The sequence below is a fragment of the Misgurnus anguillicaudatus genome, chromosome 16 (genome assembly GCF_027580225.2).
Source record: "Misgurnus anguillicaudatus chromosome 16, ASM2758022v2, whole genome shotgun sequence".
Classification (NCBI taxonomy): Eukaryota; Metazoa; Chordata; class Actinopteri; order Cypriniformes; family Cobitidae; genus Misgurnus; species Misgurnus anguillicaudatus.
In genome coordinates, this window is record NC_073352.2 from 26,043,330 (window position 1) to 26,060,172 (window position 16,843).

Here is a 16,843-nt window from a genome sequence, read left to right on the forward strand (position 1 = left end):
ACAAACATAAGCAAAGTAAAAAGTCGTGTAACATACTTGCATACATGCTGAGAGCTGTATCAAGCGCAGGCTGCACATCTTTTCCCAGCTCTTCTTGTATCCGCCCACCCAAGAGCAAACCTACATCTGCAGAAACAGCACAAAATCAACAGAAGCAATCGCATTAGATAGAGACGAAGCTCAAGATGACCAATGACATACTGTACTTACTCTCCAGGTCATAGATCACATGGTTCTTCACAGTGCCGTACTGAGAGATCAGGTAATCAATTTGCTGAGGACGAGATGAGAGAGCAGTATGTATCTGTCCATTACAACTACACAATGAACTATTGTCCCACACACCAGACATCTCCACGTGCTGCACATCTGTCTGTTTGTTAGGTTTGCGGTACTTACAGATGGTGTCTGATTGGCAAAGGTGTGCAGGTCTTTTAAATTATTTTTCACCAGTCGCCTCATACTCTTCAGCTGAGAACTCAGGTTCTGATTGGCTGCATATGCACAAAGCACCCCTGCCCTGTTAAAAAAAATGTGTTTACATATATTAATGTACTTACAGTGCATTCAAAAAATATATTTTATCAGTATGTGTGTTCTCTGGGTATCTTTATATATAGCAGGGGTCTCCAACCTTTTTGGAAGGGCTACCACAATAGATAAAGCCATCTGGAGAGCTACTTTTTTGATATAGCCTACTTAAAACTTTTTTTCTTTTACTTGTTGATTTTATTTTATTTTACTTGTTTTATCATTGTTTAAAATGTTTACATGCATAAAAGAAGCAAAGCTAATATAAAAATATGTAATAAATAAATAAATATTAAAATTAAGGCTATTAATGTTGGGGCAACATGTTGGAGACCACTGATATAATATATATATATATATATTGATGAGCTTGATGATTTTTTATTGTTGGCAGCAATGAAGCTATTGGCTAAAACGCCAGTAGGTGGCAGCACATTAACACAGTCATGTTCTAACACGGTCTGTGATGGACTATTAGAAAACATAAAATAAGTCTTGCTTTGAAAGATTACTCTGCTTTTTCTTTATCTAGAACTTAGTGACAACATTGTACTGGTGCAGGTCTATACAATAAAAGAAGCTCATAAAGACTTTTTTATGCAACTCTTGTGAATAAATGCTAAAAAGCCTCCATCTCTCATAGTTGAGAAAGCACTTTAAATAAATTAGGGTGACTGTTAGCGCTCCTCAGTCAGACTGAAAAATCAGCCCTATATACAACCTATTCATGCATCCTTATTTGTCTCTTCTCATCCTTTATGTTCGTGGTTGCAGTACATTCAGTCTAGGACAAAAGCCATGATTGACTTATGCAACAATAGCCCAAACAGGAAGTCATTTTGTGGCGTTGAGTCAAAATGCATGAATCATTCTTTGCTAGTTTTGTGCATGAATATAGAAAACAAGATGAATGTGTGTGTGGGTGTATTTTAAGCAAAGTCAATCGATGTCTTAAAGGTGCAGTGTGTAAATTTTAGTGGCATCTAGTGGTGAGGTTGCGAATTGTAACCAACGACTCAGTCCACTGCCCAACCCTAGCTTTTGAAATGCATAAAGAAGCTACGATAGCCATCACCGGACAAACATTTCATCGTCGGAGATAACTTAGTAAAAAAGTTTGTCCATGAAGGGCTTCTGTAGAAACATGGTGGCACAAAATGGCGACTTCCACAGAAGGGGACCTTTAAAGGTGCACTGTGTAACTTTTATGATGATCTCTTGACAGAAATGCAATGCGACATACATAATTATGCTTTCAGTGGTGTATAAAGACACCAAGACATTGAACGGTTATGTTTCGATTACCATAAAATGAGCCATTTTTATCTACATAAAACACGGGCCCCATTACATGGAAGTCGCCATTTTGCACCACCATGTTTCTAGCACTAAACTGACAAGCTAAAAGTCGGTGCTCGGCGGTTTTTCCGCATTAAGCGCTGAGAGTTGAAAAATATTCACATTTGGGTGAAAAGCTAATCTCATCAATGTCAGTTCTCACACGGCCATCCAATCACAGTAGAGGAGGGGCGGGACAAATATCACAACAACCAACCGACGCATTGTACAACGTCTGATAAACAAAGCAGAAGTATCACAGCAACCAAAGCGCTCAGCTGAAAAAAAAGCTTGCATTCAGCATCCTCCAGGCATTTTCAGCCACGTTTAAAAGCTTTGGTGTGCACAACCCCTAAGGGTTTGTACGATCACACACACTTCTAAAAAGGTCTGACAGCATCTGCAACTACTTTTGAGATAACCCCTCGTTCAGACAGCCAACGACAAGCAGTAGCAGAGCGACGCATCTCATTCATTTCAATGGAAACCTGGCGACTTCCGGCGACACAAGCGAAAGTGACCGTTGGCGACCGTATGGGCGTGTCCAGCGACGCGAGAAAGTTAAGAAAAGTTTAACTTAATGCAAATGTCGAGCGACTTTCGGGAGCGACTACCAATGAGAACAAAGCAGTGGAGTTCACGTCATCCTTCTCTCGTCAGTTACTGGCGTGGATGGTACTCATTTGTTTATGACAAGCAGATTTAGAAACGCCTCATTGAAAGAGACAAGCGACACACAGCGATAACGTCGCTGGCTGTCTGAATGAGGGGTAAGGCGGGACTTCCATCTCTAGGGCAGCCATATTGAGTGTTGCATTCCATCCCCTTCATAGTGATAGCAGTGCTCAATCTTGTTATACCCAATCCAACACAAATTTATATTATTATAATAAAAGACCCATGTAGTTTACTCATAGATGAATACATTTCTCATAATGCATTGTGTTATCATATACTGTGTATGACAATATTAAAAGTATTTAACTTATTTCCTTCTTTTAACATGATGACAACAAAACCGAAATGACAGGCAATGTTATCATAAACTCTACAGAGCAAAATGCTGTGTCTCTAAATTCAGATAGGAGGCATTGCAGAATCCTGTCCGGGTGAAACCACATAACGATAGCGATCTGAAATGGGTAGCTGTCTACAAAGCCTCATTGTTTTTCTCTTTCTCTCCCTCTAATTCCCCATGTCCTCCTCTCTCTGTATTGGTAAGCTCGCTGTCTGCTCTGTTCGGAGGTCAGGAAAAACATAGCAGGCAGTAAACAAAGAGTCTTTGAAGATGGCATTCCACACAGAGGGCACAGCCGAAAACACACTGTAGGGAACCTCGTATGGACCAGAATAAAGCAAAAATGTTTTAACAAGCAACAAGACACTGCATTTGTATCAATACCTTTATGTGTGTCCTGGGGATTGAACACCTTATCTTTGGGTTGCTAATGCAATGTTAAGAAGAAAATTAATGTCCCAAAGCTATAACTAAATCTTTAAAAATGCCAAAAACAGAATTCAAACAGCTTCTGGCAAGTGTGGCGTCACAAAATAAATGCGGCAACAAAAATGTACACCTCACCATGATAATATCAACTAGGGACAGAAATATAGTCAATATTGCTTTACACATGATATACATTTAACATATGACATTAAATCCCATTTGAAATCCAACTTTTTAAGTTGTCCTGAACGAAAAAAAGGGATTCAAATCCAAAACACTATAAACTGAGTACCCAAACTCTTCTGTTCATCATTTATCCTATAATACATGAATCTTCCCAATAAATATCTCCTGCATTTGCATTGGCTCCACATTGGCATCTTAGTGACATTGTACTGCATTATTTGGGTAGGTTCATTGCACTGAAGAATGTCTATGTGTATACTAAAGTGGGCAGGAGTCGAGTTACTTTCACAATGATCGCTGTATTCAGCCAGATTAAACCCAGCAGCTACTCCAACAGTGTCCCTGTTTTTAAACTGCCTCTTTTTGGGGATGAGAAGCAGGGTGGGGGTAAGAACCTCATTGACTGCCTCTTTAACACAAGATGACCCATCGGGTTTGATTTCGCCCTGCAATGCAGGCGTCCCAGGTACCTGCTGAATCCCCTGTGCTTGACGGACCTGTAACACAATCGGCCCACCACCACGACAGAGCCGAGCTACTGACCCGGACAAAGAGAGGCACTGTAGACTGGAAAATGAGGGTCAGTGCTTTATTTTGGAAAAACAGGGGGAAGAAGTTTTAACTACCATTATAGTAAAATGAGAAACATTTATTTAGATCATAAAATCAGGATTTGTATAATTCATCAGACTACACATATATACATATGTGCGGGTATTTAGTAAGGCAGCTTCTGATTGATCTAATTTGGACAATATAAGCATGCAACACACAAATGATAGACACGTAAAATATAAGTAATTTATCGCAACTCTCTGCGATATGGATATTGTATATATTTTTACAATAACAATATTTTCCCTGATATATCGTGCAGCCCTAGCAGTTATGTCCAAATTGTTGACTTCAAATGTAATTTTTTTCCCAAATTACACTGTGGCTGAAAAATAGTTGTATTATTCCAGGAAAAAATGTCCCAGCTATAAGTATGTTTGCGCATATGCGAGCACCAAGCCCCATGTGTGTGCTGTGAAAGTAGGCCAGAATGGGCGGGTAATTGAAATGAGAGACAATCATTTCTCTTTTCCATGTGTAGGACAGAAGGAGGACACATTAATAACCGCACGAACAAAGCTTTCTCTATCTCTTGCTCTCTCTCGCCATTCTGTTCCACCAAAATATTGTAAACAAATTCATTTCTGCTAATCATTTCATCCAAAATGTTCCCTGGCTGTCATACTCCAAATGGACAGATTTGGCTTTGACTGACTTTTATATTGGCGCACAATGGACCGATGGCAGTGAAATCTCTCAATGCCTCTAAAAGCTGCTTTAAAGAAACACAGTCGCTCATTGGATATGCAAGCATGCAAATACAGTGTCTGTGCCAAGAGCAGCTGTATTTCCATAATATGACTATCGCAAAAAAGAATGAACAAATATGCGCACACACACGCTGCAAACTAGCACATATTTGCATGCAATGATTCATGACAGATACTGAATCAAGATCTGTCCATGCATCACCATATTTTGACCGCAAATGGATCAAAATGGGCGAAACTTGCAATGTTTAGTGAATATAGGCTTTTACTGTTTAAGTGGACAGTGATTTAATGAATGAAACTATGTGCGTTGCAGAGCCCATATGTACGAGATGTCATGAGAATTTACGTTCTCTACTGAATTTGATTTGACAGACCGCTTTTGCAAGCTGAACCCTGGGGTTGGCAGAAGAGCAGTGACCCTGCTGACCTTTAATGCCCTGAGCATCACACTACTTACAAACAGCAGCCAGGTCTCTACTTTAGTTCAAACAGCGGGCAAATATATCTCTTTAATATCTCATTTGTGTCTCCTAGACAAAAGCTGGAATGTGTTTGACATTATGGACTGCAGATAAAGAAAATATCTGAAAATATGTGAACCCTGATGTGTTATCCATGCCAATGTCAATTCAGGATTCATAAAAATATCATATTTAAGGACTGAGCAAATATACACACTTTAAAATCATTCTACAATGAAACACCATGCAGTATTATGGCAGCGTATTATTAGGATTTAAAGAGCAATCCTTATGAATAGAATAGAGACACACACAATTGTGTGAGCGGTCATTTGTAAATAATGGAGAGTAGCGACTATTTTTAGCTGAACAGCACATGGCGATCTGACATCACATGTGTAGTAAGCCAGTCATCTAAGAAAACATCTGAAACGAGAATGTAGCTCAACAATGATGTTAAATTAAATGCTAAACAATGATTACAATGCTTTAAAATGCATGTGGCAAGCAGATAGATAGATATATAGACTATCCAATGTCTGAAAGACTGCTTGAAACAGCAATAGAGGAAATAAAGGACTAAAAACAACAGTCATAGACGCCTCAAGCTTTTATGTTGCCTGACCATCACCATTGTGTTCATGAAGGGGTTGACAGGGTGCCTACGAAATCTTGCCTTTTCTCCAAGTAGCGAAATGGCACTAATGAGAAATTTCTTGTCATAATTGGGTCATATTTGTAATAATTCATCATGACTAAATTATACCCAGTGTTTTATAAGAAAACAAAACCGCTCTCAGGAAAAAAGACTCAACTTATCAAGCAAATGTGCAATAAAAAATGAAGAGTTCAGATGCAAAAGCTGCTAAATGAGATTGGCACGTATTAAACAGTCATTAGATACTTTCACTTCAAATCCCACTTAATCCCGGCCTCAGGCCATTCAGAAATAACGCTTTGTTAAACGCCACACCGATTTTTCAGCAAAGTCCTCTAAGTGCATGGAAGAAAAAATGAATGAACTACGATAGGGGCGTAGCTGCGAATGGTTCTTCGTCTGCAGCGCACATTGAGTTTCTGCACGAGAGCGCCCTCTGGCTATTGGATGTAGTGGCATTTCATCGTAATTCATTGAGAAGCATAGCAAGCATCATTGTCCGATATATCGGTGCACCCCTAAACAACGATGTGCGTACTTCACGAAGCAAGACTTTTTCTACCCAGTTATAAGAGGTTTGCCGAATATATTAGGATATTGACCAAATTTTTGAGCCTTTTACCTTTATTTAAAATAAGGACACTAAAGAGTGAATAATTGAGTAATTTTTGCATTGTACTTAGAGGGTTTTGCAGCGAAACACCTAAAATACAAAAAACCTAAAGTACAATGACTAAAGTGACATTTGTGAAAATAAGGCATTTCAATTGCTGACTAACCTGTTCGCTGCCATTAAAGTGAAATGACTCAAGCTAAACATGAGAGCCAGATAAAAGAAAATGCTCAAAAAACATGTCAGATGCACTTAAACTTAGATGTGCTCTGCGAAAATCAAAGGCAAAATGCCCTGGATTCACCTTGTGACTAAGGTATATCAACAGTTTGAGTTCAAAAAGAGTACACAAAGCTATTTATTCAAACACTTTACCGCCACCCCTGGAGCTGCTTGGACCCAAGAGCTATTCAATAATCAAGAAAATCACTCTACTCTTTGTGAAGGGTCCACTTAGGACCACAGCCTTTGAATCAGTTTCAGTCAAACTTTCCACCAAGAAACTGTATGGTACCTCTCTCTTTATACCTTTTTAATATAGCCCTGAAGAGTTCGCTGCATACAGTTGCTGCTGTTATGACTTCATTATCACCACCACACATGAACACCGAAATCCAAAGAGATTTCAAAACGAGGTAAGAGATGCACATCTCCAGGCAGCCAGGCATGTGTTAAGGAATCTTTAATAAAGAGCCAGCAAGCTAAATCCATTAAACAGCAGAACATCAAATACTCTCATCTGTTTGCCGTCGCTATCCTGAAGCCTCTGCCTTTGTGCGATTTCTTTCTTCAAGTACGCATTTGTCCACAATACGTCATTGGATACATAGTGAATGTGGCTTTGCTGTGGATTAACTGCGGGAGGTACTTTGTGCATGTTGAGGTCTTTAAAATTGGATTTTACGTTTCGATTAAATTGCACAGGAGACTCGTTTGATTTAAAGTCTGGCACTAGCAAGCTGAAAAAAATCTAACACCGTAATGAATAAGTTGAATGAATAAAAGTGAACATCAAAATACTTAGTGAAATGTATCATGGAGATTGCCCTCTACACAAACGATATGCAATGCTGTTTTGGAATTAAGTCTTAATCATGCTGCCTACAATTTGAAACGGGTGTTGCATAAAAAACAAATCTCAAAAAAAAAGTTTTCTTAAATAGTCTTTGTCATTTTAAGAATTACATGTAAATGATCCCCTAAAATGATGATCAAATAGGAACGGACACTTACTATGATCTGAAAGATTCGAAACGTAAACTTACGTGATAATGAAGGTGGTAGTTAGTAATAGCGTGGTCAGGAGTCCTCTAAGGCAGTCTGCGTTTTTTCTCTGTCTCTGGTGCATCTCACCTCCACAGTTGTCACAGCAGCGGCACAAGCAGAAGAAAAGCCCAACCAGCGGCAGCAGTACGGTGAATAGGAGCCCGAGAGCGGCACAAACGACAAAACCAATATCATAATAAATCACCTGCACAAATAATAATAAAAAAATGGTTAGACATGATCAACGAATCCAAACAAACTAGGATGTTAAGTCTGGTCTCTATTTAGAAATACAATTAAACTGAAGACTTGGTTTAAAGGGACAGTTCACTCGAAAATAAAAATACTATTATCAGTTTTTCGCTTTTGTGTCATCCTTAAGGGTCATTCACATTATAAAGATAACTATAAAAAGTATAGTTTTGAAAATCGTTTTATATTAAAGACAATAGCGGAATTCACACCACAACTATAACAAACCAAATCAAATCACAGCCAATCAAATCAAAAAGCAAGTTTTTATTACAAGAAACATCCATAGTTAAAGCCATTAAAGGCAAGTGATTTGCACGAATGCCGCGCGTGTGAGCGAATTAGCATAAAGTTATCATTACAATGTGGACGCTAATATATTTATCGTTATAGTTAGCGTTATAGGTATTGTTATAATGTGAACGGCCCTTTAGCCCGTCCGATTTTCTGGAGAATACAAAAGAAGTTACTTTCATTTTTTCCAAACAATTAAAGGTCCAGTGTGGGTGTTTCAGTGCCATCTAGTAGTGAGATTGTGAATTGCAACCAACAGCTTAGTCCACAGCTCACTCCTAAATTTTGAAACGCATATGGTAGCTGCCACAGAACAAACATGTCGTCGCCTGACACAATGTAGGGACAAAATTGTAGAACAGTTTGTCTGTTTAGGGCTATTATAGAAACATGGTGGTGACATCCATGTAAGGAGACCCACGACGTATGTAGATCAAAACGCCTTATCTTAAGGTAATAAGAACAATACAGTTCATTATGTAAGGTCTTTATTCACCATTGATAATATAGTTATGTATATTATATTGCATTTCAGTCAAGATATCCTCCTAAAAGTTACACAGTGCACCTTTAAAGTGAAAGGTAGCAACCGTAGCACCAAATCACTCGAGAAAGCTATTCGGAAATCTGCTAACTTGTTTTTTCTTTCACACACAGAAGAAAAGGGTAAACTATTCCTTTAAATAATCCAGTTCAGACTTATTTTGCCTTTAAAGTTGGCAGGTTTATGTTTTAGATTTAGTTAATTCTTAACTGTAGGTAAAACTGGGAGGAAAGAAGGGGATGAGATATATATGTAAATCTAAATGAGCATTAGATAAATCAGGAAGTTAATATCAACAGTTTTTATGAAGGGACACATTAATCAAGCACCAAGATTCATTTAAATTTTAATGAAATGCAATATTTTCATGCTCCATACCATAAGTCCAGTTTTAAAAACATGATGGCTGATAAATTGAAAAATTAGACAAGCAAAACGTTTGCTGAAGAAAGCTTATTTTACACTTCCTTAATTTAAAGCAATCATCTTCTTAAATGCCTTTCAGGAGAATGACAATAAACCATGCATTTTTTAATTATCCATGGTACATATAACATAACAGAAAAATGTTACAATAACGTTTATCCATACGTTGCCATCAAATCCATTTACATGAGTCCTGTGGAAGTATAAGCACTACCGAATGAACGACTCTCTTCAGGCCAGCCTGCGGATAATCCGTTGAATAAACCAGAGGCTTTGTCTGTCAACAAATACGCTTGCTTATTTCTCAAGAGTAGAGTATTTCTATATTTAAAATTCTCTGTTATTATATAACTTATTTTCCTTTATGTCTCTTGTAGGCAAGAATCGTAAGTCGTGTTGGTGATGGCTCACACACTTGTAAGGGATGAAATAAATACTGCTTTGGATTCTGGATTCAGATTTACTGAAGTGCTGTTTGTTTATCTGTCACTATGTGTGAAACCTGCAAACATCCTAACAGAAGTAAAGATCACTCAAGTATTTAATGTTATATCATAAAATCCTATAATTCGAAAGATGGTGTTGATAGATAGGTTTATAGTGAAATTCCAATTTTATGTGTTATGTGTAATGTTTCTTTAATACAGAGGTGACAGATCGATTCAGTACCCATCCTTACTACAAAACAGGCTCTCTAAAGAGACACATTTTCATATTTAAAACTAATAAATGATGACACTTTAACAACTTCACAAGATTTTTTTAAGATGTCAAATAAATCTTTGGTGTTCCCAGAGTACATATGTGAAGTTCTAGATCAAAAGATCATATAGATAATTTATTATAGCATGATAAAATTGCCACTTTGTAGGTGTGAGCAAAAAATGTACCGTTTTGGGTGTGTCCTTTAAAATGCAAATGAGTTGACCTCTGCACTAAATGGCAGTACTGTGGTTGGATAGTGCAGATTAAGGGGCAGTATTATCCCCTTCTGACATCACAAGGGGAGCCAAATTTAAATTACCTATTAGCACTGGGGACCCAATTATAGCACTTAAACATGGAACATTTCAGATTTTCATGATATGTCCCCTTTAAAGTTAATAATGTTCTATTGAATCTTTGATGAACCACTATTAAAATTTTTATCTGTTTAACATTGTGTTCCCACATTGATAAAAAACATAAATGGCACACCCACGGTCAGTTGCATTAATCCGGACAGAGGGTAAAGTCTAGTTTTAAATCTAATTTGAGCTTTGTAGGGTTAGGTGTAGCTAAGGAGTAAGGATGGTCAGATTTGGGTCAGGTGTGGTTCTTGACAGGGTTAGATGGACACACACTTTACCTGTAGAGTCAGAACAATGTTTTCTGGCTGGGAGGTGCCAGAAGACGATTGCATGCAAAAAAGCAAAAACAGAAAAAAATAATATGAAGATGAGAGAAAAACGGCAAATAAATGAGAAATTGTGACCGATTTTGACAGACCCAAACATGTCAGTTGACAGTCACAATGACATTCACATGCAGTTTCTCCATAGACGTACAATAATGAGCAAAACAAAACAGAACCAAAACATAAGTGAAAATGGTCATACAGAATATTATTTATAGACCAAGCCATTATCAGCCAATAATTGCCCATGTTAAGAATAACACCACTGGTTGATAACGTGGTTAACAGAAGTGGTCGCTTTGGTTTGAAAATCTAAAGGGGGTCGCACACCGGACAAGAAGCACTGGCTGTTTGCTGGTATCAATGACACTGATATGTTTTGTGGAACGTGAAAGGAAGAGTTGTTGTTTCATTAAATCCCGTTATTATAAAAATAGGCTCCTGTTCCAAAAACTTTTCATCATAATAGGAAAAGGCTTTTTCAAAACAAGCTCATAACAGGAAAAGGACCTTTCCTTGCATCTTCCCTCTTTAATAAAATATTGCTTCAAAGCATATGTGTTGAGATTTTTTTTTAATATTTTAGTTGAAATATCACTTTAACTGCGGTGGTGAAGGATGTTGATCTCATTGAGGTTCAGATATTCACAGTAACATTCACTTACCTTCTGGTACTCAGATTGTATTGCCTCGAATTTATCCTTTGCCACTTTAATGACGAGATCTGCAATGACAGAAGAAAACATGGTCAGCATGCGGTGGGCTTATACGGTGCGGCCACGTCAGAACAGGTTACTTAATGTTGTCCAAAAGCCAGTTGAAAAATATCAGTGAGCCCACTGTGGATAAGCCTAACCCTACAACTGAAACTTCAACAAAATGTGCAGCCCTCGGATACACAATAGACACAACCTTAAAATAAAAAATTAGTTGCATTCATAAAAAAGCACCCTCAGAGCATCTACTGTAAGCAGCTACTGTAGTTTGCTTTGTGAATTTGCCATGTAAACATAATATAAAGTCTGGAGTGTGGTGTTATATATATACTGCATATATCCACAGAAACACATTTAGCTCTATCTTACACCCGGCGCAATGCAGCGCAATTAAATATGAAAGATTAAAGGATTGAATGTAAAAGATTATTATTGAGTCTCTTGGACATAAATGAGGACTAATTATGAGACGTTAGAAGGCGCAAAGAGCTGCCTCAACTGTAGCCTGGTAAGTAAATAAATGCTTTGCTTTAAACAAATGCATCTATTTTTAAATGTTTTTAAATGCTACCTCATGGATTTATTGTATATGATGACTCTGTACCTGTGGATATGGTGAGATGAGAAACATTTCTAAGTAATGCTTAAAAAAACTCTTTACTTAAAAAAACGCTGTCCAAGTGTTAAAACGTGCGGAGAGCCGTTTGTAGATTCTTTATCTCCTGTTTGTTACAAACTGTGGATAAGCCTAACCCTACAACTGAAACTTCAACAAGATGTGCAGCCCTCGGCTACACAATAGACACAACCTTAAAATAAAAAATTAGTTGCATTCATAAAAAAGCACCCTCAGAGCATCTACTGTCAGCAGCTACTGTAGTTTGCTTTGTGAATTTGCCATGTAAACATAATATAAAGTCTGGAGTGTGGTGTTATATATATACTGCATATATCCACAGAAACACATTTAGCTCTATCTTACACCCGGCGCAATGCAGCGCAATGCAGCGCAATGCGCGACGCAAGTGTCTTTCGCTAATTTCCACCCTGTGCAATTATAATTTTCACGTTTAGCGCCACGTTGTTTAAATAGCAAATGCATTTGCGCCCCTTTTTGCACCCATGGGCGTTCTGTTCTAAAAACGAGGTGTGTTCAGGCGCATTGTTGGCGCGTTGCTATTTTGAGGCAACTAAAATAGACTACGCAATGGCGCAATATGTTTTTTGTTATTTAAAGAGCGCATTAGTAATATGCGCTTATAAACGGGAGGACAACGCGGGTTTGCTTATCTCATACATGAATGCGCAACAGCACAAAAACGCTTTTAAATATGAAAGATTAAAGGATTGAATGTAAAAGATTATTATTGAGTCTCTTGGACATAAATGAGGACTAATTATGAGACGTTAGAAGGCGCAAAGAGCTGCTTCAACTGTAGCCTGGTAAGTAAATAAATGCTTTGCTTTAAACAAATGCATCTATTTTTAAATGTTTTTAAATGCTACCTCACGGATTTATTGTATATGATGACTCTGTACCTGTGGATATGGTTAGATGAGAAACATTTTTAAGTAATGCTTAAAAAAACTCTTTATCTCCTGTTTGTTACAAATAAAGTATTTTTAGAGTACAAACCTTATCTTACATACTTGTAAATTATTAATAATTAATACATTTTTGATAATATTGGATAGCCATACATTTAAAGCAATTTAAAGCCTGCTTTTTTACTTCCATGACTACAAGAAAACGATTTGTAAAGGTTTTAATACAAGTGAAAAACAGCACAATTATTTAACATTAATCTTAAACTGGGGATCTTCTTCCTCCGGTTAGTTTTTCAGTTTACAAAGTCTGTCATCTAAATAGGGATTAAACATAGCGCCAGCGCAACAGGCTTTTAAAGGGGATGAGAGCTGAGACTCTCATTGGTTTATTGCACGTTACGCCCAAAATACTCCTATTAGAATAGGACCAACCCTTTTCGACCATGCGCTCGGCGCAGAAACCATTTTTCCCGTCGCTAAATTAGCAAAAGTGGATTCGGACACGCCCATTTAGACGTTGCGCTGTGCGCTTTAGACAATGCGCTTAGATCGTTAAAATAGGGCCCTTCTCTCAACGTATGTTACTTTTTCATCCAATTAGCACATTGTTTTCACAAAGATGCTTATAATATAGAACTCATCTATAGGGATACGCATGAGACATTGGGACAAATACTCTCTGAGAACCCTAAAAGTTTTCCACTCCCATAGCATCATAATCCCATACACAAATCACCTGGATACAACATCACAAACATCATGAGCAATGATGGCAAACATCCCAGCACACCATGTCCTGAAGCTACATGTAGACAATAACAATCTAAAAACAAACCATTGCAAATAAAATAAATTACACACACATATATATGTGAAAAATAGGTAACACTTTACTATAAGGTTCATTAGTTAACTACATTAGGTAACATGAACTAATAATGAACTGCACACAGCATTTATTAATCTTTGTTCATGTTAATTTCAGCAATTACTAATACTTATTAAAATATTGTTAACGTAAGTTAATGCACAGTGAACTAACATGAACAAACAATTAAAAGCTTTATTTCTATCAACTAACATTAACAAAGATTAATAAATACTGTAACAAATGTATTGCTCATGGTTTGTTCATGTTAGTTAATACATTAACTGATGTTAACTAATGAACCTTATTGAAAAAAAATATAATAAAATGTATCTGTTATATAAAATATATTTTCCAGTCCTTGATTTTGATAAAACGTGATATAATTTTTACAATAAAGCACAGCTATGACTGCTTCACGCAACAATTCTGTGTATCACTGTGCAACACCCTTAGCAACCACAAACATTGTGCTGCTTTTCACAGTCGGTCAGGACTATTTTTTTCATTGATTTTACTTAAAGTGACACTCCACTTTTTTTTGAAAATATGCTCATTTTCCAGCGCACCAAAGAGATAAATATTAGATAGGGATGCACTGATACTGCTATTAGGTATCGGCCTCGATACCACATTTTCTAAAGTACTCGTACTCGTTAAAAGTCCCCCGATACCGGGGATCTATGCCACGGTCTGAGAAATGTCTATGTTTGAGCGGCGTGTAAGGGGTTAATTCATCCTCTTGTGTTGTCCAAAGAGTTTACAACAAACTGAAAAAAAAACTTGAGTTGCACTGTCACTGTTTACATTTTTTTTACAATCATTTATTCTGTAATATGTTGCATACAACATGCTTTTCATTTTAAACAAATGTTCTTAATTCCAAACTAGTCCCTTGTTTTTTTTTTTTTGTTAAATTATATGACTAAAGCTGTTACCTTGTAAATTTAAATCATGTTTTTTTTATTAAGTACTCTGTATCGGTATCGGCAAGTACTGAAATGCAAGTACTCGTATTCCAAAAAAAGTGGTATCGGTGCATCCCTAATATTAGATTTTTATCGTTTTGGAATCCATTCAGCTAATTTCCGGGTCTGGCGGTACCACTTTTAGCCTAGCTTAGCACAATCCATTTAATCTGATTAGACCATTAGCATCGCACAAAAAAATAACCAAAGAGTTTCGATATTTTTCCTATTAAAAACTTGGCTCTTCTGTAGTTACATCGTGTACTAAGACTGACGGAAAATTAAAAGTTGCGATTTTCTAGGACGAAATGGCTAGGAACTATACTCTCAAACTGGCATAATAATTAAGGACTTTGCTGTCGTACTATGGCTGCAACAGGCGCAATGATATTACGCAGCACCTGAAAATAGTCCCCTTGGTAACTTTTAATAGCAGGGAACTATTTTCCGACATTGCGTAATATCATTGCGAAATCCTGCAGCCATGTTACGAACAACCTTTGTGCTGATTATTTATCAATGTACCAATTTGTACAAACAAAAAATTAACACATTTCTGTAGCTTATTTGGTACATTCATAAAGTAAGTAGCGCAAAGGTTGTTCATTCAAATCCCAAGGAATACTGATAAAAGACAGATTCAGCGGTAACAACATAAACAAACAGCTTTCGTGGAACAAAAGTAACTTTCAGTAGACTTCCATAAAGAATGAATAACAATACAGTCCTTTTAGAGTCACTGCAATGAGCTAACTTTACTGTGTAAAATTAATGTATACAATGTTAACTACAGATCGGCTGCCAAACTTCCCTTCACGTAGCGGTGATCCATGATCGCAGTCTCCCCTCATCTTTAGGAAACCAAAACATATTATTATTTTGAAAAAAGGTATTTGTTCAACAGTTCAATTTAGCCACTAGCCATACCATTAAACAAAAAGAGCCCAGAAGTTAAGAACTGTCCAGATGCGTAACCTCGACAATGCACGTGTGTCCGATAAAATCGGCTATAGCTTGTATCATTTTTGTTAAATCTCTTCAAAAATGTCAATGCGACACAATGCACAACAGTTTATTATCTTAAAGTAGAATAAATATTTCATGAGGAATAAGAATTAGACACTGATGCATTGTAAAACTTTTCCTTCCTCTTGGTGCATTGCAGTTTTCTCAAAAAGAGCAGCAGAAGCTCAGTAATGTCTATCGGTAAATCGCTGGATTTTGTAGATATTGGATTCATAAGCAGATTACTACATCTATTCTGTTAGGAAAAGAGCTCAACACAGCTGTTTTTGTGACTGGGTTGCTGAGGGCTCTACTTTCAACTAATCATCACTCCATAGGCACCTCTAGGGGAGATGTCTTTTATTCTTTGAAATACTGTGGGTTTAAAGGACTTCACTGGATTAGTATGGAAGACAGGCAATAATTCCTAAACCCTTCCTCGAGCATGTGGCCATGAAAAACATTACCAGTCACCACACGGGCGTGTTTTGCTATTATTTTGAAGTCCTGGCTAATCATCATGACCTTAATTCAAGTCTTCAATTAAAAATCACCAAGCATGTGATTGCCTTACTTTTGCATAATTTATAGCAAAAAGGAATTAATAATACAGCAAGCAATATATAATATATATAAGAAAGACAATATATATTTCATTATAAATTAACAGGACACCGCAATGTATCATCAAAAATTTGGGTTTGTTCAATGCATAACAGACTAAAAATGCCAAAAGACCAGATTGGATTCTACAGGCCTTGGTGAGGTAAGTGCAATATAATTATGCTTATTTTCCTTTAATTCCACAGTCTAAGCATGACTAATTTACTTCATTATATTTTTTGAATCAACCATTTCGACAAAACCTACCAAGCACAAGGCATAATATTTTAACCGCACAAAGAGAGACCAGCTCAGTAATCTTTGGACAGATTGCATTGTGGGTAAAGATTCAGTGGGGCATAGTACTCCAGCTGTCTCATCCAGGAAACTCCAAT

At 37.1% G+C, this 16,843-nt stretch overlaps 1 protein-coding gene across 20 annotated transcripts in view; it reads right to left on the minus strand.

The window, feature by feature from the left end:
• prom1a (prominin 1a) overlaps nt 1-16,843 on the minus strand; it is a 75,161-nt gene that overhangs the window by 20,983 nt on the left and 37,335 nt on the right. For 15 of the 20 annotated variants that reach the window (XM_055177559.2, XM_055177560.2, XM_055177558.2 and 12 more), the window contains 6 exons: nt 11,406-11,464; nt 10,693-10,719; nt 7,828-8,033; nt 400-520; nt 211-274; nt 37-126 (listed from right to left, as the gene is read on the minus strand). In XM_055177559.2, coding sequence (XP_055033534.2) covers nt 37-126; nt 211-274; nt 400-520; nt 7,828-8,033; nt 10,693-10,719; nt 11,406-11,464 — 567 coding nt within the window. The remainder of the gene's footprint in view (nt 1-36; nt 127-210; nt 275-399; nt 521-7,827; nt 8,034-10,692; nt 10,720-11,405; nt 11,465-16,843) is intronic. The other 5 variants (XM_055177563.2, XM_055177564.2, XM_055177571.2 and 2 more) reach the window with 1 other exon arrangement.